We start from the raw sequence: 18,909 nt of genomic DNA, 5'->3' as shown, positions 1-18,909 counted from the left end.
TTGTAATGTTTTATACAATAATTACCTAAATTAAAAATTCTTTTAAATCATAAAGCAGTCGAATTTTTATTTGAAGATACAAATACAAAATAATAAAATGTATGTATAACACAGTTAAAACTTGCAATAATAAAACATGGATTGGTGCTGATGAGAAAACTACTATAAAATGTACTAAAAATTAATACAATAACAGGGAATGTTAAGGTTTAATCAACTTGATTTTTCCTAAATTTGGTTTTTGTTTAACGACTTCACTGTTCTTGCTGAACTGACTTGCAAGCAACGTGTGATTGAAGAGATGCCGCATAGTAGGTCTCCCGTGGGGGCAGTTCTAAAGAAAAATTATTAATAACTTATTGTTTATACTTTAGAGATTAAATTATTTACCCAGGGTTGATCCATCGTTGCCATGTTTTCAACCAATCGCCTCATTCCAAAGTGGCTCATTGACTTTCCGAACATTACAGAAAAGCGGCAGGCTTTAGATGCAAGAATCGATCGAACCCTTTTGCTCTTTATTTGGCTGTATGGAGAATCTTGCAGCTGATAAATCACATCAAGAACATCATCCTGTCCAAAGGTTGCGTGCAGTAAAGATGGCACAGCCGTCAACTGAACCTTCTGACCAGCAGGAGCTTTAAATTGGAAATTAAAATACAGCAGAAAATATTCGCTTAAAATAATAACCTGTATCACAGATCTTGAATTCGTACCCATTTTCCCTAAACACATTTGAGTGGTGGTTGAAAACTAACTCTTGAGGGGCGTTGAGATTCAACTTCATGGGCCTAAAAGAACAAAAATGGAAATTTTAATGGTAGGGAAAATTCAGAGATTAAAATTCTTACAGCACTAGGCGCTGGCTCTTCATTTTTGTATTTTTGCAAAGCCGCTCAAAATTGAATTTTTCATCTGATGCGTGCTGATCGATGATAAAGACGTCGTCGTTTAGGCTTGCAATAATAAACCCAAGATTGAACTGGCCAATAATTTTCATCTGGATATTTAAAAAATAAAATTAATAAATGTTATTTACAGTTTACTGTAAATCCTATTAACAAAATACCTTTAAGAAATCTCCTTTTTGAAAAACCCTGTTGAATTCTTCCTCAGCAAGCCTACTCTTATTGGGATCCAGACCGGCCGTAAATGTATGGCCCAATGGAACAAGATCAGTAGATTTGCCAACTAAGTCTTTACATTCTCTTTGGTCCTCTTTAGCTACTAAAGGTTTTAAGTCACAGGATGATCCTTCTTCCTCTAATTTTATTTCTGCACTCGGTTTCTTTCTTCCTGCTTCTCCAGAACCACTTAGAGACTCAAGAAGAAAATTCAAAGTTATATCTTTAGCGGAGCTTATGTCAGTTTTAGATTCGTTAGAGTTTGAAGCACCTCCGTTTGAAGATTTCCTCGACAATTTGAATCTTGCTAATGGATTTCCTATTTAAAAAAAAGAGATTAATCCTGAAAATAAAACTTTAAAAATCAACCTGTATTAGGAGTACTGTTCGTCTCTGGCGATTTCACCTGCATTTCAAGAGGGCTTTCCGAAGTCTCCAAATCACAATCAGTCTTGTGCTCTATAGGTTCTGAGCGGCCTCCAGCACCTATTGATCCGGAAAATTTTGGTTCCTCTATGCAAATGTCTTCTGCAGGTAGTTTTTCTGTGCTGAAGCTGGCACCTTTAGAACTGGACGGTGACTGAGGAGGTGGCATCTTGGCCTCTGCAGACTCTGTGATGGACCTTTTAGGCATTCGGAAAAAGAAACTTTCAAGCTTCAACGAAGGAGATTCATAAACATTAAATCGGGGCTTTTTAGTTGCTGGCGGAGTTGCCTCACTGGCTCTCTTTTGCAAGGAAAATTTTTCAAAAAAGCTGTTGGATTCTTTGCATTTTGTTGAAATAGAGCTACTGAGATCTACCTCGCTTGGAATGTCCTCATAAAGTTTGAGCAATGTGTCCTGAAATGAAAATTTAGTCAATTGAAAGCAATAGAACTATTTTCAAATTTAGTACCTCAACCAAAGACAGCAGAGACGTTTGATCTCTAATTATAACGCTTCGCTTGTCGGGTGCCAAATTAACGTCGACAGATTCTGTGACTTTGGTAGTGACATGAAGAACTACCAAAGGAAACTGATGTTTGTTGAATTGTTTGTAGATATTATTGATGCACTTTGATATCTAGATTTCAATTTAAAAATAAATAATTGAAAACTTTAATAATAAATTCTATATTTTACCTGTGGCATATCAACAGGTCTTCGATTCAAGTAAAAGTACTGCTTGTCGGGAACTCTTCGGCCTTTATCATGAGCACAAGAACTGATAAAACCCTCAATTTCAAAGCTTGAGTGAGTTCCGTTGCTACGAATTTCCAGAAGATTCTGCACTAACTTAGGGCCTAGAATTTGGATCATGTTGTTTTTTACACTGGTGCCATTAGAATGGGCCATGTTTTTGCTCTCCTTGCCATCGGCTACTTGATGAAATACTTGAAGCCTAGTTTAATAAATTTAGTTTATGTTTATCAACAAAATATAATAAAATTACTTCACTCCATCTAAGATAATACCATAGGCTTGCAGCAGGTTAAGGGCTTTAGCGAACTCGATTTGAGATTTCTCTTGAAAAATTTTTCTCCTGACTGGCAAAGTTCCGAACAAATTTTTAAGCGTAACTTTAGTACCGGTGGTCTGAAATTTAAGAATTAAATTTTAGAATAATTTGACGAAGAAAGAAAATACCTCTCCGGCAACAGGGCACCTTTCCACTAAGTCACCAGCAGCGTCATACTTCAATTTGATGGCAGAGTCTGCAGTTTCATGTCTGGTGACCACTTCAAGGCCATCGCAAACTCGGCACAGGGAGCTCAATGCCTCACCTCGGAAACCAAATGTCCCGATGGCGTCTAAGTCAGAAAATTCACTCAGCTTCGATGTGTGGAAGCTTTTGGCTGAAAGTATAAAATATTCAATCATATTGATTGTTAAGAAAAAATATTAAGATTGCCGAACCTAGAGATTCAAAGTCGATTTCCTTGACGCCTTTGCCGTTGTCAGAAACTTCGATCATTTCCAAACCATGACCCTTCAATCTCACTGTAATGTTTGTTGCTCCTGCGTCGAGACTGTTCTCCACTAACTCTTTGACAGCTACTCCAATGCTACCAATGACCTTTAGGAAAATAATATTATTGAAATTAAAACCTCAACAGTGGTCTCTTTATTCTCACCCGATCAGAGCAAATTTTATGGGCCACATCTGAAGAAAGTCCAGAAATTGCCTTTGCTTTCTCTATAGTTGGAGTTGGCTGACTTTCTTCCATGATATTTTATCCCAAAAGGCAAATAATAGGCCTGTGAAATGAAAACACGGGGGATGATAATTTAAACACACAGTCAAAAATCTCTGGTTCTCGAGAAGGCAATATTATTTTTTCCTCCAAACACAGTACAGAAAATCTACCAAAAGACTAAAATTTAAGATTTGCATACGTAATAATTTCAAAAATCGTTTTGATACTCTCTGCGTATCCTCACCACATGAGTTTTGTTTTGCTCGTTTGCTACAGTAAAAAGTTGTTGCTCTCTAGAGAACCCAGACCCAGACGAACCTCTGCTGCTGTTTTGACGCGGTGCGGTGAAAAGGAAAACAATTCAGTCACGTGACCACGGCGCGCGTTGTTAAAAGGAGGAGGATCAGTTTTGTTGGGCGGAGGTCGCGAGGAGAGCGGAGAGCAAAAGAGCAAAAATATTTATTACGTATTTTTGTACGAAGTTTTTTCGTAATGGACGAGGGAGAAAAAGTTCTCAAAATCTGTGGAATTGTGGAGTGTCTGTGTCTCTTGGCTTTATTCGAGAATCGAACGTTGTTGTTTCGATTTCACGTGGGGTCATGAACGTGTTTTACAGAACCCTTGAGTCAGGTCACTCAGGTCTCAGGTCACTCGCACTATGGACCGCACGATCGCACTGCTCGCAGAATTAAGTCAGAACATCGGAACCAAGCGAGGTAAGAGATACACAATATAAATTTTTTCAATAGGAGAGAATCCTCTAAAGCCTCCTGAATCGTATTATTTTTACACACGGCGACTTAGCATAGAGGTTTAGATGAATTTTTTAAGTTGAAACACCTTTACAACTTTTCCATTATTTTCTTTGGTATAACGAAACCTTTGAATTTTAGGATTCTTAAATGGATAAAAAAGTATAACATACAATTCATTTCAATTTCATCCCTGTTTTTTTATTACTTATTTATTTATTATTCAAATTTTTGGCGTCAAAAGGTAACTATAAAAAATAATATGATGCAAAAAATCTCACTTGAAATTTTGATGAATCCAATCCCAATCTTAAACTTATATGCGCACATAATAATGCATTTTAATTAGAAGAAAAAACCCTAATCATATGCCTGTTTTGACTATTTCAAAATTATAATAATTTGCGTAATTTTTAATTCAACAATTAATTGATTATGCATGGTGGTGCATGGCACATAATTAAAACTTTCCTATATGGCTGTAGTAAAAGCATGTTTTAAAAACAATTTCATTGTACTCTAAATAAGAAATTTTTATAATTTTGTTTTTAATATTTCGTATTTCATGATTGTATTAGGCTCTCATTTCATTTCTGAAAACAAATCACTCGGTTCAAAATTAAAAATATTCGGAATGTGTATTTTCAAGATATTCATTTGATTATAAAATAATAAATTTCATTAGATTTCTTGTCAAGAAGAAAATTTACGTCCTTAAGAATGAAGTTTCAAAAAAATAAAATATTTCTTTCCAATCAAATCAATTTTTATTTATTTTTTGCTGTTTGCAGTTTAATTTTTATTATAAAGAAAATTTCCATAACTGCCTGGTTTGATAAAAATTTACATGAAATCATTATTTGGTGATTTGGTGATGAATTTATATGGTTATAAATTAACATAAAACCTCAGAATATTCAATTTCACACTCCCCTTATTGAAATTTTTAGAAAAGATGTTGTAAACATCAATTACAGAGTGTACTGGCGTATGAACTTGAATCATAAAATTTAAGCTGCCTCTTTGCCACGATTATAGTGTATGCGCCACCGACTCCAATTTGTCCAAAAATTGCTCCACTGTAGCCTTGGGCGGTAAAGGTCGAGTTAGATGAACACCAACGAATGAAGCCGTCACCGTTTTGGTCATAGGCACCTATCCATGCATTCAAGAATGTTTTCGGATGGACTATGTAAAAGTATTTTTAAATTATTGAACATTTAAAAAAATTAAAAATAATAACAAATTATTAGAAAGAACAATGTGACATAATAATTGCAAAAGTTATCTTCAGAGGGAGAGGCAAATTCATTACTATTTTTGGTTGCCCCATCTAATCCGTCATGTGCATATTGAAATCTTTCATAATTTTTTTAAGAAAATTGGATAATTTTTTGTGGAAAAATTAACAACAATAATTTTTACTGAAGATTCAATTGTTTTCATTAATTTTTAAATTGATCATGTTTGAGTCTACAGCTCTGTTAAATAGTGAAAAAGATAATCAAGGGAAAAAATGTGGACAAGAAGTTCTCATTTGAAGTTATGTATTTAGAAAGGCCATATTCTACCTAATGATTTTCAAAAAATTTAGCATATTTATTAGAAATTTCATAATGCTTGATATAAATTAAAAAATTCAATTAACTTACAGAAACTATTGAAAATGCATTCCAATTCATCCTGACTACCTATTGAGGCCACTTTCATTCCAACGCCGTCACACACCTCGAATGCTTCATTAAAGGTAACCTAAAACAAATTTATTTTACTTTTATCATTCTGTCTTCACTCGCTGCGCATACAAGAAGCATTCGATGTAGCCATGTTTTGCCACAGGCTGCAAAAACGTAGCCCTCTTGCAGTGAGCATAATCGTTCTTTTATTTTAAATTAGTCCCGCTTCTAAATTAAACAAATAATCATTAAGACTTACGACCCTTGCAATTTCTTATCTTAGTAAGCAGGTCTGTCTGTTGAATTATAGTTTCAATTATAAATTGCTCTCGGAACAAAATATATAGATTGATTTTTTCTTATAATTATCAAGTTATAAAGTTATATTATAAAAAATATTACATTGACTGCATATCCTGTTGTGGGTGGGCATACATCTTCTGGTGGATTAGCATATTTTTGCTTTTGAGCCCAATTATAGAACCATATCAATATTTAATTATTGCTAATTTACAATGGTTGTTGCAACGTCCACAGCTGTAATCACTGCTCTTAAAACGTCTGGGGACTTCTCATAGCTGCACCTAATTATTTCTGCTGCCATATCGCATTCGTCCATTCCGGCTAGCAAAAAAAAAAAAAAAAAAACCAACTAACAAGAAATATAAAATGGAAGTATATTAATCATACTCGGTGTTTTTCCACATTCATTTGCAACGGCCACATTCTTAATTAGGTCGTTCATATTTCCACCAGCCATCTCCTCCAATAATGCCATGATCGTGTTGTCTATGTATTTTCCATTTATGATCTAAAATTGGATTAGAATTTAAAAGCGTTGCATGACCAGGCTCTGAAGGGATCTTGCCAGTCCATATTGTTCTCCAATACACCTCAGAAAGCACTGTCAAAAATTCAGATTATTTTCTTTATCTCGATCAATTAAAAAATACCTTAAGACGAACATCCAACTTCAATGTATTATTAAGAAGCTCGTCAATTTCTTCTGCAAGAACAGAAGAATGGATATATAATAATTAGACATTCGTTTTTAATTTAAAAAAAAAAACATTTTTTTTTCAATTTAACATAAAAACGTTTTTATGCGAAGAAAAAAAGTTTAAATTTGTTTCAATTAAAATAGAGCCAATTAATCTCTTGCAATGATTGAAAAAAGAGCAGTGAAAGTTTTTCATTTTGAAATGCATGTATTGATAAATGATATTAAAATATTTTTTTCATTAAAATAAATATATGAAGCGCTCATTAAGCTTTACTTACTTTGCACGACGTTGTATATTATAGCACATTCATCGCTGACGGCTCGTCCTCCTGACGTTGCGTTTATTATCTCGCGGGCCTAGATACATGATTGACATATATTTTTTTATTGAGCCCAGGTGAAAATATTTTAAACTTTGTACTTCACATATGAATCTAAAATTCTGTCCCTCGTTAAAATCAAATAGCTGTGCGTGAGTGGTGTTCAAGAAAACCGCGAGCACATTCTCATTGCCATTAGCGTTGTCCGGCTGTCCAGGTGCCCAAATTGCGTCGCTTCTCAAGAGCCTTTTAACTGTACAGAATCCAAATTTTGATTCACAACCGTTGTCAGTTCCTGATGTCCAATAATAATCTCCTGTAGAGTTTAACGCTACGGGTATTTTTTAATAGACAGTGTTCGGTGTTCAGTATATTATTTTTGCTCTCCATGTTAATACTTTTAATTGCTTTGATCACTGTGTCATATTTGTCTTTGCGCTCAAGACTAAGTAGAGTCATTCCTCTTTGGCAGCACTCTTGAGCGGCATCATTGTACTAATATTTGCTAGCAAATATAAATATTTTTTTTTATTGTAATAATTTATTTATCTGACATTTTTTGTGACAAAGCTATAGCTGAACATGTATGTGCGTCCATTCAGACTGAACCACTGTCCGATTTGGCTGCGCCCTTGAAAATATAATGTGATATTGATCAATCTAATTTTTATGATTGATGAGGCAAAAAACCTGACAAGTACGTCCCTTGTGTAGAATTTATGAACATCGACATCTGATATAGATTGTAATTAGTAAAAAGAAAATTGGATGCTTTAATGATCACGTTTTTTTCGCACGGCAGATCTGGACACGTCGGAACTGTGCACACTGCTGGTGATGTTGTGACACCCTGAATTGCAATGAATTAAATATAAATTAGAAAATAATAATAAGGAAATTAAGATTTTTTTCTATATAGATTTTACCTGACAGGCCATAAAAAATTTATCAGCGCAAACTCGATCTGATAGTAAAAAAGATGAATTCGCCTTGGAGACGCTGATTTGCAGACAGTTTTGATTGCCGTTTAAATTATCTGGTTGTTGAAAAGCCCAGAGAGGTTTAGGGATTTTTACTTCCAACGTCCCTTGTTTTGTACACCAAGAAAAGGTCGTGGAGTTGACTCGGTACGCTGAAGTCCAGAAGTTTAATGCGTATGGCCAACCTTGACCTTAAAGCAAAAGTATTATTCTTTTTTTCATTTATTATTGTATGTCTAATTTCAACTAATAGTTTTGATGAAACAATTTTGGATTGTAGAGTTTTCCAAAGAAATCGGCCCCATTCCGATTTTGGAGCAGTTTATGAAATTTTCCTTCCAGTTAACCTTAATGAAGTATTTTTTGTTTAAAAATGTTATTCTAAATGTCCTGTCAAAGAGACCAAAGATTTTCCAATTAAAAATTGCAGGCCGCACGATTTAAACCAGTAGCCATATTGATCAGCATCTACAAGAATGCAGGAAAATATATATTAGCTACAAAATGAACATGATGTGTTCTACCTTTCAGAGATTTATCAGCTGCAAACGCCTTGGCCTTAAATTAAAAATATAATATAAAATTTATTAAAAAGTTATACATAAAATATGACGCGACTTATTTACATCTAAAGCAAAAGAATCGCATTTTGGAGGCACCTGTATTGTAAATGTGAGATTTAATAATCAGAAACAATTTTTAGTTCGTAAGGTACTCTCTGGTACCGCACTTACAGTTGTTGTTGTAGTGGTTACTGTAGTAGTTGTTTTTGTTGTAGTAGTTGTAATAATAGTTGTTGTTTTTAGCGCAGTCGTTGTAGTTGTAATTTCTTTTATAGTAGTTTTAATTGTCGAGGAAACAGATGGTTGAATTGTAGTCGTTGCAATATTGGTTTTTGTGGAAGAGCTTGAAATGGTAGAGGTGCTGCTCTGCGTCGTTTCTACAATTGTGCTGGAAGTTTCCATTATGGTGCTAGTTAAATCACCAATTATGGTTGAAGGAACTGTTGATGACTGTCCTCTTAAAGAAGACGTGAAATCAGAAATTTCTAGTGTTGTAACTGACGTTGGCGCCTCTTTTAGAATGGTTGAGGCCGTCATTTCTATAGTAGAAACACTCTGCTGATTTGTAATTTGCTGGCTCCTTATTTTTTTTTTGCGGTTTCAATTGTCAATAAATTACAAAAATTAAATTTACGCATCCTTGGCAGATGTCTTTGATTCCGTAGATTCTTGCATTGCAGTGATTTTTTCCTGGTTATTGGGTTCTGTACTTGAGTCAGACAATGTAGGAGCCTCGCTCCCATTTTCAGTTTGATCCTTGCCAGAAACTCTATCATCTTTCATCTCATTGGTCTCTGTGGTCATCATGACTTTTGTCATCTAAATTAAATCAAATAAATAAGTATAATACTATATACAAGTACAGGATAACATGCATTAGTATCCAAATGCCGTAACGTTGAATTTGAACGACTTCTTTTAGAAACATCAGTACAAGACCTGGTTCCACAGCACTTGATTATTTGCAGTCTAATTGAAGATTTACCTTTATTTAAATTTAAATAATTACAATTACAAATCTACAAAAAATACTTTATGCCAATCGACATAAAAATAAGTAGCAAAATATGAGTTAATTATATTAACACGAGGCGCATTCTATCAAAGGAGAAAACACGTCCATATATGTATAATAATATAAGTAATACTTGACTAGAAATTTTAATTACATATTTTTTTTTATCAAAATCTTGAATCTAAAATACGTTTCGTCTATATAAATTTGATGATAACTATAATATTTTTTATTAAGAAGAAAAAGTGTAAGAAAAATGGAAATTCAGCAATGTAATTAAAAACTATTGTAAGTTAATACCCCTCTGGCGACCTTTCCTTGCAGCGTTTACGTTGAGAAGACATGCCGAAAGTATCTATAAATTTCAACTTGATATTGCAACGTGTAATATAAAGAGCGAAATGATCATTACAAAAATTAGAGCTAGGATAAAAATCCTGTCTAGATTCATAGTTGGCAAATCTAATAAATAATTTGTCAACCTTCCAACAGGACATGACGGTGAAAGCTTCCGGCTGCGATATCACTGGAACAAGCCCCCACCTAATATTTAAAAATGGACATTAATTTTGCTATTAATTGTACATTTGTCCCGGATAATCAAGTTTTGATAAATGACGTGTTAATTGATGGCCAACTAAAAAATTGGCCTCACTCATTGCAAAGAACTGAATATTGTGCTATAATTTTTCATTCAATTTGTAGAGCTGTACCACACAAATTAATTCAACATAACAGTAGAGCGACTCATGGTGGAAATTCCACCTCTAAAGTATGTCGAAACGTTTCAACAATTTGTGATTTATGTTTTTAATGTTTTTTAAATTCATATTGACTAATATCCTTCTGATAAAATTTGGCTGTTCTAAAATTTCTCTATGCATTTTATACAAAGTTAATTGAATCAACCTGAAGTTTTTCAAGTTCTGGAAATTTGGAACATATTATTTTGCAATGTTTCATTAATGCTATTCCAATCGTGTTATTACAGTGCATATTTTTTCAGAGATCTAAAGTTTTATTATAATTGATCATAATTTTCTTTTTATTACATTATGATTGGAAAACGAACCATATAGAAGCTGGCTGTGGGTGTAATGAACTGGGTTATGATTTTTTTGGTTTTATTGGGTTCATTTCCCTGAAATCCAAAATAAAAGCACAATAATTATTCATGTAATGAAGTGACTGTTATAAGCATCGCATTACCATATTATCTAACAATAAATAAAACTGCCCCTAGCTGCTCAAAAATAAATCTTTAACTGAATTTTTTTGGCCTTTTGTTGCCAATATTATATAAAAGCAAAGATCTAGTGAAATGGTGGAATTGAATTGAAATGAAACAAAAAATTTTAACGTGCGCATAATATTTCATGCCTTGTCATATTGAGCCTCAAACGGAAAACGGATCTAACGCACCAGGGTACAAATAATGCTGTACATTTGTTTCGCGGCCATCCTAGAACGGATGTTATGAACTGCTGTTATAAACCTGATGAAAAATAACATTTTAAAAAAAAGCAAAACTCAAACTTTTAGTTTCCCTTTTTTGATGATATTGAAATTAAAATTTAGCAATCACAAATAATTCTGTTTTTAGTTTTTACGAGGATATTATTTTCTTCATCATTTAAAATTTTATATAATTTTTTAATATAAAATTTTTTTCATCATCGATTTTAGTAGACGATTTATTATGATTTTTTATTTTGAAGACCAGAATATATATTAAATACATCTGCTCCAGTTTTTGCTTTATCGAAATAATTTTTTGTAATTTCAAATTAGTTAATTATAACATATTTATCATGTCCGCGCATAATTATGTTGTTGATTAAGTGTGAGACCAAGTGTCTCTCTGAAGAAGTTTTCTGAAGACCGAAACCTGGATTTTGTTATTTCTGGAGTACAAAGCTGAAAATTTGTGTTTTTCGCGACCGACGCGACCAATTAAAAAAATTATTTATTAATATTCATGACGCTGCAATAAATATAAAAATATTCTGAGTTCCAAGGCTGCTGCATGGATTGGCTCATTGCTTGAATGTTATTTGTTAAACAATAAAAAAATCATATTTTTCTGCGTTAGCCAGGCGGGATATGTTTTTTTTTAATGGTAGCATTTTCGAGTACGAAGTCTAGTGCAGGTGATTAGTGTTTTAGCTTAAATCCATCAAAATACAAAGGATTGAATTGGTTAACCATTAGAATTCGATAACAATTTTTTTCAATGCAGGAAAGAATTTATTGCATAAATCTTAAAGCAATAATACATTTAAAAATAAAAAAATTTAAAAAAAAATACGAATGGAAGGGAATAAAAAGATTAAAAGAATCGGACGTCGTAGCAATGGATGGTCGCAGGTTGTCTCGAGTGTTTCGCCTTCCCTGTTTGATTAAGCATAGTAATTGAATCTGGATGCATCTGACTTTTTTCCAAGCTTCTTCTTTTTCATTTTTGTCAATCTCTCTCCTTGCCTCATCTTCTTTCCATCACCTTTAGCATTGGACTTTTTATTGCTCTTTCTACTTTTTCCTTCATCCTGTACAATCTCTTTTTCAGCTTTCACTTTTTGTTTCAAATGTTTCCGACGGTTATTTTCATCCTGGACCTCCTGCTTTTTATTTGCTGTGAAATTTTTCTTTCTTTCTTGTTTCCCATTTTTAACGCTTTTCCTCTTTTTTCCTTTCTCTATTGCGTTTTTTACTTTTTTAGATTTTACCATTTTCTTCTTCTGTTTTTTCACTTTGATCGCGTCACCTATAGTGAGCTTATTTCCCACATTTTCAATTACTTTCTTGACGATTTTTCCCGATTTGACTCTCTTTTTGATTTGCTGTCTCTTATTCATAGCTTGTTGCTTAAAAATGTTACACGAGCACCTGTTGAACAAATCGTATTTTTTCTGGCACTTTTTTGTTTCCACTGAAATAAATTATTATGTTACTATGGAAAATAATACAATTTTGGACGCAAATTATTACCTTTTTGAGGGCAACTCTGAAAGTTGTTGAAATTTAAATGTTCAATTTTTTATCTTTTCAAAATAAGTATAATTACGCTAATTGCTTTGAGGTGTACACATTGGACAACTAGAAATGCCTTCCCAGGACACGTGACTCCTTTTGAAGTAAAATCTGGAATTTTCAGACCTGAAATTTCGATTTTGGGTTATTAGTGAATAGAGAACCATGAGTTTTTCATTATTTTACTATCAAATATTGACAGGCAATCAGATATTGCTGATGCAAGTTTTGATCTCCAAGTGGCGTCAATTTGCGCAGCAGTTAGGAAATCGGTTAGCTTTGCCGTGTCAATAACATATTCAGATGACATCTAAAAATATATAACTGTATTAATGAAAATAATAGATCGTGTGAATAAAATATATTTACAACTCCTTTTTGTTTCAAGTAGCAGTTTATAAAACACTGAAAATATTAGATGTATTAATTTAGTTAATAAATTTATAAATGAATTTCATTCCAATAGTAAGACTTACAGCTTTCTTCCCCAAAACCTTCTTAACTTTTGAGCTTTCGAAAAGAATTGAGTTCCCTAGTGAGTTGCCATAGCGCTGCTGCTTGTTAAGCGTAAAAGTGTTGAACGCTTTAAGGGCACCCTTAGTAGCCTTACATGCTGTGTCCAGTCCAGTGAAAGGAACAAGTGTTAAAGGTGGTTGCCGACAGCACTTCAACATTTTCTATTTTTTTTTTTATACTTTAAAAAATATATCTGACAACAATGATGAAAGATTATACCGTGTTACTATTAGACCGACAATTTTTGGGTTGAATTATGCACAGTGGTGATGTACCAGTTGTTGTTTGCGTCATTAATGCTGTTGAAACTTTGGTAGTTGAAACAATGGCGGTGGCGGCCGTTGTAGTCGAAACTTTGGCCGTTATAATTGAACCGGTGACCATGGCAGTTGAACCCGTGGCCGTTGTATTTGAATTGGTGGCCGTTGTAGTTGAACCAGTGGCTTTTGCAGTTGAAACAGTCATGGCCGTTAAAGTTGAACCTGTTCCCGTTAGAGTTGAATCGGTGCCCGTTGTAGTTGAACCAGTGGCCGCTGTAGTTGAAACGGTGCCCGTTAAAGTTGAATCGGTGCCAATTGTAGTAGAGTGGGTGGCCGTTGCAGTTGAATCAGTGCCGGCCGTTGTAGTTGAATCGGTGGCCGCTGCTGTAGTTGAAATTGTGGCCGTTAAAGTTGAATCGATGCCCGTTGTAGTTGAACCAGTGGCCGCTGCAGTTGAAACGGTGGCCGTTAAAGTTGAATCGGTGCCAATTGTAGTAGAGTCGGTGGCCGTTGCAGTTGAATCAGTGCCGGCCGTTGTAGTTGAATCGGTGCCGGCCGTTGTTGTGGAATCTGTGACTTTCTTTGTAGTTGAATCAGTGCCGGCCGTTGTAGTTGATTCGGTGACGGCCGTTGTAGTGGAATCGGTGCCGGCCGTTGTAGTGGAATCGGTGCCGGCCGTTGTAGTGGAATCGGTGACGGCCGTTGTAGTTGAATCGGTGACGGCCGTTGTAGTTGAATCGGTGACGGCCGTTGTAGTTGAATCGGTGACGGCCGTTGTATTTGAATCAGTGCCGGTTGTTGTAGTTGAATCGGTGACGGCCGTTGTAGTTGAATCGGTGACGGCCGTTGTAGTTGAATCGGTGACGGCCGCTGTAGTTGAATCGGTGCCGGCCGTGGTAGTGGAATCGGTGACGGCCGTTGTAGTTGAATCGGTGACGGCCGTTGTAGTTGAATCGGTGACAGTCGTTGTAGTTGAATCAGTGCCGTTTGTTGTAGTTGAATCGGTGACGGCCGTTGTAGTTGAATCGGTGACGGCCGTTGTTGTTGAATCAGTGCCGGCCGTTGTAGTTGAATCAGTGCCGGCCGTTGTAGTTGAATCAGTGCCGGTTGTTGTAGTTGAATCGGTGACGGCCGTTGTAGTTGAATCAGTGCCGGCCGTTGTAGTTGAATCAGTGCCGGCCGTTGTAGTGGAATCGGTGCCCATTGTGGTTGAATCGGTGGATATATCAGACACCAGCTGTCGTTTGAACCCTTGATTGTTTGTTTAAATAGAATTGTAAAATAAACAAACGTACACAATTGCTTACTCCTTCCAACATCTAAAGGTCGCTCTTTTAAAATTAGCTCAGCATGCTCCGCCCAGGCTTTTCCAATCACGTCTTGCCTTTTTGATTCATTTGTATTGTTCGACCAAGACAAGATATCGCTTGCTGAAATCTATCAAAGAGATTTTTTATACTTATCCCACTATTTTAAATATAATTTTTTTATCAGACACACAAAATTTTTTATACACTTTTTTAATAAGAAAAAAAATAAAGTCATTATTGGTGGTGGAACACTTGGTGGTGTTCCAAGGAAACCTTCAATAACTTCGAAAAGTTAAAACTAATTTCCCATTAATTAAAATTTATAAACGAAATTGACTTGAAAAATTAGCCGCTTTTAGAATTTCTATAAAATTTTATATTTATCTATATTGTTTTGTGAGCCATTACCACAATGTAACTAACTCATTGCTACGAGCCCCATTTGCAAATAATGAAATTAAGAAACTTATTTTACCTGAATCGCGAAGACGATCAGAAGATAGATGAGATACCGCATCGTTGCCAACAAAGTGTGTAATAATTATGTGGTGGGCATTCGCTCGTGATGCCCTTTTATATGCAAACTCATTAACTTCCATTGCGTGCCAAATTAGCTGTATGGAGGGTATATGATCATATATATTATAATGCCTCTACGGGTAATATTTTACAATTTTATCTTTTCCTTGGTACGTGTAACATAGGAAATTTCTTGGACTCTAAAATTTATCTTTTCTCACCTTTAATTTAAAATCTCACTGCCATATTTTCGTAAAACTTCATGACACGCTGTGACAGGCGCAGAATTTTTTAGTTTATTATAATTGTCCAAATTACAATCTTGATATTTATATTGCAGTCTTTTTTTACTTATGCCATCATTAATTTTCCTAGGTAAATATTTTTTTTCCAAAAAAAAATATTATTTTTCAATAATTTTGAAAAGTTTTAGAGCTAGAAAATAATTAGTTTGATCAGTAATCAGTTTGATGCTCTATTTGCCACTGCATTATTGGGAATAGAGAAATTATTATTATCGTCTGCGCTTTCATATTTTTAACTGGTTTTATTATTATAGTATGTTATGATTTTTCCTTACATATGTTTTTATACTAAAAAAATATTGTGGATGTATGTAAAATCTGTAAAATCATAGCAGACAATAATCTGATCCTATCCTCGTTTTGGCGGTCGTTTAAGACGACGACAAAAAAAACGGGTTGTAGAGCTGCAACCCGAGGGCGCAGACGCAATATCCATCCAAGAAAAATCCATAGTTGAGAGAAGAGAACCACAAACAAAAAGCGTTGTGTGAACAGCAGTGAAGTCTGAATCTAGCAGACAGAGAGTAGCAAAACAAAGATTAACACTTTCTGTATAGTTAAAATTTATTGCCGACAATTATTGAAAAATCAATTTCGGCATCCTGGATTCCCGAGATAAGTTTCGAGTGAAGGCAGACTCGCGGGAGTCGAAAATGCCTCACAGCCTTGCCAGTAGCCTCAATGAACATGTGAGCATAATATAATATAGGGCAAAGCTTTTTTTGTATAATTTAAGTCTTAAGATATATTTTTTTTTTTAAATTGAATAATGAAATATTTGTATTGAACTAACTCGATTTAAAAATTTTGAATTTTAATTCATAGAAAGGTAATTTTATTTTTATTTTTTTTCAGCGGATAAGAATGGCTGCTGTGGACGGTCGCGAGGACTCGCTTAGCAATCGGTGTGGCCACTCGGACGCGGACGCGCAGACCCAGGGCACGTTCATCACCGTCATCCCAGTGGACTACAGCCGTCGGACCCCCTATCCCACAACCACCACCGACTACCTGGTGGATCAGTACAGCGAGTACCTGCGAGAGAGGGCTCGGGACGAGTACCTCCGTGGTGACTACAACATCAACAGCGACCCTCAGTACGAGGACGCTGGCCCCATGTACGCCCTGGCGCAAAGGTACGCCGCAGAGCCCCTTGCTTCGTACAACACCATGACCCAAGAACGTGAGTGGGACCCTCGCAGCCTTGCCCAGCAGGTTGCGAACCAGGTTGTCCCGCAGGCGCCCAGTGTGCAGCAGCAGCAGGTGCACCCTGATGCGCAAACCATCAATGAACAATTGGTGGCCAAACTTCAGCAGCAGTGCCAACAACAGCAACAACAACAGCTTGCCAATGACAAGGCTATTCCTCCTCCAAAGAAAAGTATTTTTTTTTTTAAATTTAATTTTCAGCCTCTAATTATTATTATTTTAAAGCTATTCAGATGGCAGTTTTTCTCTTTTCGCCTGTGGTTTTGTCAATGGAGGCGCCACGTCAAATAATGGCCTCAGAATTGACTGCCTTGGTCATGCAGGAAGAGCAGCTCGGACTTCCTAGGAACGCTAGTGATGTATTTTCAATCTGGATGACCTCTGGTCTATTAGGTAATTCATATTTTTAATCTGCTAATAGTGCATTTCTAATTGATTATATTTATGATAATAGAAATTCAACTCAAGCCTAACCACAAGCCTTTAGAAGTTAGGCAAAATTGGCAGTACCTTTTGAGCAGGTTTAGTGATGCGTCCGAGTCTCGAAAAGAAAGAGACGAGCCAAGAATCGCTCTTCAGAGGAATGTCTTTCTATCCAGAGTGGAGGAAGAGCGAATCAAGTAATTTTTAAAAATTCTAAATTTCATCGATTGATTTATTATAATTTTGGCTTTTAGGGAGCAAAAGGTACTTGAGCTACTTTACGAAGAGGCCAAGTACAACGTGCTGGAGGGTAGATACCCGTGTGAGGTCTCGCATTACATAATGTTGGGAGGACTGCAGGCTAGAATCGAACTAGGACCATACGACCCACACCACCACACACCTGAATTTTTCAGGTGCAAATCTAAAATCTATTTTTTGTTTTGCTTATTTATTAAATAATTAATTTTCAGACAGCAGCACGGAGACTTTCTTCCAGCACACGTGAGGAAGGCAGCAGGCTGGGCCTGGTTGCCAGTGAGCAGCAAAAGGTCTCCTGAAGTGAGGCTGCTGGAGGCGTTCAAAAGTGTTCCGGCAGCAACGCCGGTCAAGCGGTTGATTAGAAAATACCTAGAATTTTGTTGGGCGCTGCCTTTTTACGGGTTTGTTAATTTTTATAAGTACAATGTGAAAATAATTCTGTATCTCCACAGGAGTGCATTTTTTAATGGGCAGATTGAGCAGCCCGTCCGAGGGCTAACATCGCTGATAACACACCAAGATATTCCTGTTCTGGTTGCGGTCAACGAAAAAGGAGTCTATGTCATTGATGAAATTCAATGTGTATGTTGTTCTTTTTAATTATTTATTCATTTTAATTTTTCTGAAATTTTAGACCATATTACTGGGTTTGAAATACGAGGAACTCAGCTGGGAGTACGCTCGGCCGTCTCAGGAAGACAGCCCTGACTGCCTGCCGTGCCTATTCATCCAATTCATGGTCGTCGAAAATGGAGCAAGGGTGTCAAAAATTTTACAAGTATTCTCCAAACAAGTAAGGCTCTTTTTTTTTAAATCAACAATCAATACCAACTAAAATTATAAGGCTATAATGATGGACGCCCTCATTTCAACCTACGTTGACCGACTGAAGCAGAGAGCCAGTGAGGAAGCAGAAAAAGGGACATTTGATGCTGCCACTGACACTGATGGTAATTCACCTTCCTTTGTAAATTGAAAAATATGCATTTATTTCAATTAAACAGAACTCCATGCGCCGTTGAGAACACCCGTTCGGAGAGAAATAACTCCTCAGTCTTGTCTCAGCAACAAGCTCAGCCGCTTAACCTTGGCAACATTTGACGATGATGGTAATTTTTATTTTTATTCTAAATCAAAAGACTATAAAAATCGCTACAAAAATTATTTGCGATTGCAGGTCGTTGCATTGGTCAAATGGGATCGTGGTCTTTCAGTCACTGACATTACGAGAACTACTCCAAGTATGGACAAACAAACGTTCAAACCTAAACTTGTGTGTTACTATGAAATTATCAATGTTTGATTATTATGTGATCCTCTATTCATTAAAAATAATTATGTAAATGAATAAAAAATGTGCTGCTAGTCCAATAAACCTCTTACGTGGAGGTATTTCTCAACAATGATCATATTATTATATCATTTATATCAATTCCAGTTTTTCCAATTTTAAATTTATCTAAAA

At 35.5% G+C, this 18,909-nt stretch overlaps 5 protein-coding genes across 10 annotated transcripts; 1 reads left to right on the top strand and 4 right to left on the bottom strand.

Moving 5' to 3' along the window:
- Positions 1–47: 47 nt before the first annotated feature.
- Positions 48–3,638, bottom strand: LOC132205276 (mismatch repair endonuclease PMS2). Of its 2 annotated transcripts, none has more exons than XM_059634237.1 (13): positions 3,547–3,638; positions 3,240–3,363; positions 3,022–3,181; positions 2,752–2,960; positions 2,558–2,700; positions 2,248–2,506; positions 2,021–2,188; positions 1,494–1,965; positions 1,070–1,443; positions 852–1,000; positions 691–791; positions 391–638; positions 48–334 (listed from the first exon to the last, which is right to left on the bottom strand). In XM_059634237.1, the coding sequence occupies exons 2-13, from the start codon at positions 3,330–3,332 to the stop codon at positions 203–205; spliced, it is 2,508 nt and encodes an 835-aa protein (XP_059490220.1). In that variant the 5' UTR covers positions 3,333–3,363; positions 3,547–3,638; the 3' UTR covers positions 48–202. The 2 variants fall into 2 exon arrangements, with proteins under 2 accessions (XP_059490220.1, XP_059490228.1); XM_059634245.1 differs by having other exon boundaries at positions 3,502–3,610.
- Positions 3,639–3,734: 96 nt separating this feature from the next.
- Positions 3,735–18,847, top strand: LOC132195275 (FERM domain-containing protein 8). Of its 3 annotated transcripts, XM_059617295.1 has the most exons (12): positions 3,735–4,018; positions 5,709–5,801; positions 16,407–16,932; positions 16,986–17,153; positions 17,215–17,380; positions 17,438–17,599; positions 17,657–17,845; positions 17,897–18,026; positions 18,079–18,237; positions 18,289–18,394; positions 18,449–18,553; positions 18,622–18,847. In XM_059617295.1, exons 3-12 carry the CDS (start codon positions 16,416–16,418, stop codon positions 18,663–18,665), a joined length of 1,746 nt encoding a protein of 581 aa, XP_059473278.1. In that variant the 5' UTR covers positions 3,735–4,018; positions 5,709–5,801; positions 16,407–16,415; the 3' UTR covers positions 18,666–18,847. The 3 variants fall into 3 exon arrangements, with proteins under 3 accessions (XP_059473278.1, XP_059473359.1, XP_059473196.1); XM_059617376.1 differs by lacking the exon at positions 5,709–5,801; XM_059617213.1 differs by lacking the exons at positions 3,735–4,018; positions 5,709–5,801 and adding an exon at positions 15,989–16,240.
- On the bottom strand, positions 4,847–10,068 carry LOC132195043 (uncharacterized). Of its 3 annotated transcripts, none has more exons than XM_059616791.1 (25): positions 10,024–10,068; positions 9,912–9,966; positions 9,472–9,581; positions 9,231–9,415; positions 8,768–9,176; positions 8,660–8,692; positions 8,558–8,591; positions 8,437–8,501; positions 8,281–8,380; positions 7,980–8,224; positions 7,838–7,903; positions 7,744–7,786; positions 7,608–7,684; positions 7,452–7,548; positions 7,155–7,384; positions 7,012–7,090; positions 6,684–6,736; positions 6,599–6,634; positions 6,421–6,541; positions 6,245–6,354; positions 6,133–6,192; positions 5,990–6,026; positions 5,860–5,933; positions 5,707–5,806; positions 4,847–5,242 (listed from the first exon to the last, which is right to left on the bottom strand). In XM_059616791.1, exons 1-25 carry the CDS (start codon positions 10,060–10,062, stop codon positions 5,022–5,024), a joined length of 2,679 nt encoding a protein of 892 aa, XP_059472774.1. In that variant the 5' UTR covers positions 10,063–10,068; the 3' UTR covers positions 4,847–5,021. The 3 variants fall into 3 exon arrangements, with proteins under 3 accessions (XP_059472774.1, XP_059472858.1, XP_059472945.1); XM_059616875.1 differs by having other exon boundaries at positions 4,847–5,209; XM_059616962.1 differs by having other exon boundaries at positions 9,924–10,027.
- On the bottom strand, positions 11,853–13,663 carry LOC132195700 (uncharacterized). Its single transcript, XM_059617868.1, has 7 exons — positions 13,377–13,663; positions 13,118–13,318; positions 13,011–13,046; positions 12,828–12,951; positions 12,676–12,767; positions 12,600–12,615; positions 11,853–12,540 (listed from the first exon to the last, which is right to left on the bottom strand). Exons 1-7 carry the CDS (start codon positions 13,620–13,622, stop codon positions 12,011–12,013), a joined length of 1,245 nt encoding a protein of 414 aa, XP_059473851.1. The 5' UTR covers positions 13,623–13,663; the 3' UTR covers positions 11,853–12,010.
- On the bottom strand, positions 13,628–15,385 carry LOC132192807 (ice nucleation protein-like). The gene is made up of 4 exons (XM_059612954.1): positions 15,203–15,385; positions 14,725–14,854; positions 13,704–14,668; positions 13,628–13,639 (listed from the first exon to the last, which is right to left on the bottom strand). Exons 1-4 carry the CDS (start codon positions 15,242–15,244, stop codon positions 13,628–13,630), a joined length of 1,149 nt encoding a protein of 382 aa, XP_059468937.1. The 5' UTR covers positions 15,245–15,385.
- Positions 18,848–18,909: the final 62 nt, after the last annotated feature.

The sequence above is a fragment of the Neocloeon triangulifer genome, unplaced genomic scaffold, assembly GCF_031216515.1.
Source record: "Neocloeon triangulifer isolate White Clay Creek 2 clone unplaced genomic scaffold, ASM3121651v1 ptg000001l, whole genome shotgun sequence".
NCBI lineage: Eukaryota > Metazoa > Arthropoda > Insecta > Ephemeroptera > Baetidae > Neocloeon > Neocloeon triangulifer.
The sequence above is the reverse complement of the archived record's forward strand: the minus strand, read 5'-3'. Positions and strand labels throughout refer to the sequence as shown.

Excerpts from the sequence above, each read along its gene's own strand:
- LOC132195700 (XM_059617868.1), bottom strand. The coding sequence starts at position 13,622 with ATGACTGTTTCAACTGCAAAAGCCACTGGTTCAACTACAACGGCCACC. Across the intron at positions 13,047-13,117 it reads AGGTTTTGGGGAAGAAAGCT|TGTTTTATAAACTGCTACTT; the intron begins GTAAGTCTTACT and ends TAATATTTTCAG. Across the intron at positions 12,952-13,010 it reads ACTTGAAACAAAAAGGAGTT|ATGTCATCTGAATATGTTAT; the intron begins GTAAATATATTT and ends ATATATTTTTAG.
- LOC132205276 (XM_059634237.1), bottom strand. The coding sequence starts at position 3,332 with ATGGAAGAAAGTCAGCCAACTCCAACTATAGAGAAAGCAAAGGCAATT. Across the intron at positions 1,966-2,020 it reads CTCTGCTGTCTTTGGTTGAG|GACACATTGCTCAAACTTTA; the intron begins GTACTAAATTTG and ends TTTTCATTTCAG. Across the intron at positions 335-390 it reads CAACGATGGATCAACCCTGG|AACTGCCCCCACGGGAGACC; the intron begins GTAAATAATTTA and ends ATTTTTCTTTAG.
- LOC132192807 (XM_059612954.1), bottom strand. The coding sequence starts at position 15,244 with ATGCGGTATCTCATCTATCTTCTGATCGTCTTCGCGATTCAG. Across the intron at positions 14,855-15,202 it reads TGATCGTCTTCGCGATTCAG|ATTTCAGCAAGCGATATCTT; the intron begins GTAAAATAAGTT and ends TCTCTTTGATAG. Across the intron at positions 14,669-14,724 it reads ACCTTTAGATGTTGGAAGGA|GGTTCAAACGACAGCTGGTG; the intron begins GTAAGCAATTGT and ends CAAACAATCAAG.
- LOC132195043 (XM_059616791.1), bottom strand. The coding sequence starts at position 10,062 with ATGAATCTAGACAGGATTTTTATCCTAGCTCTAATTTTT. Across the intron at positions 9,177-9,230 it reads AAGACATCTGCCAAGGATGC|GAGCCAGCAAATTACAAATC; the intron begins GTAAATTTAATT and ends AAAAAAAATAAG. Across the intron at positions 5,807-5,859 it reads GGCTACATCGAATGCTTCTT|GTTACCTTTAATGAAGCATT; the intron begins GTATGCGCAGCG and ends AATTTGTTTTAG.
- LOC132195275 (XM_059617213.1), top strand. The coding sequence starts at position 16,205 with ATGCCTCACAGCCTTGCCAGTAGCCTCAATGAACAT. Across the intron at positions 16,241-16,406 it reads CCAGTAGCCTCAATGAACAT|CGGATAAGAATGGCTGCTGT; the intron begins GTGAGCATAATA and ends ATTTTTTTTCAG. Across the intron at positions 17,600-17,656 it reads CACACACCTGAATTTTTCAG|ACAGCAGCACGGAGACTTTC; the intron begins GTGCAAATCTAA and ends ATTAATTTTCAG.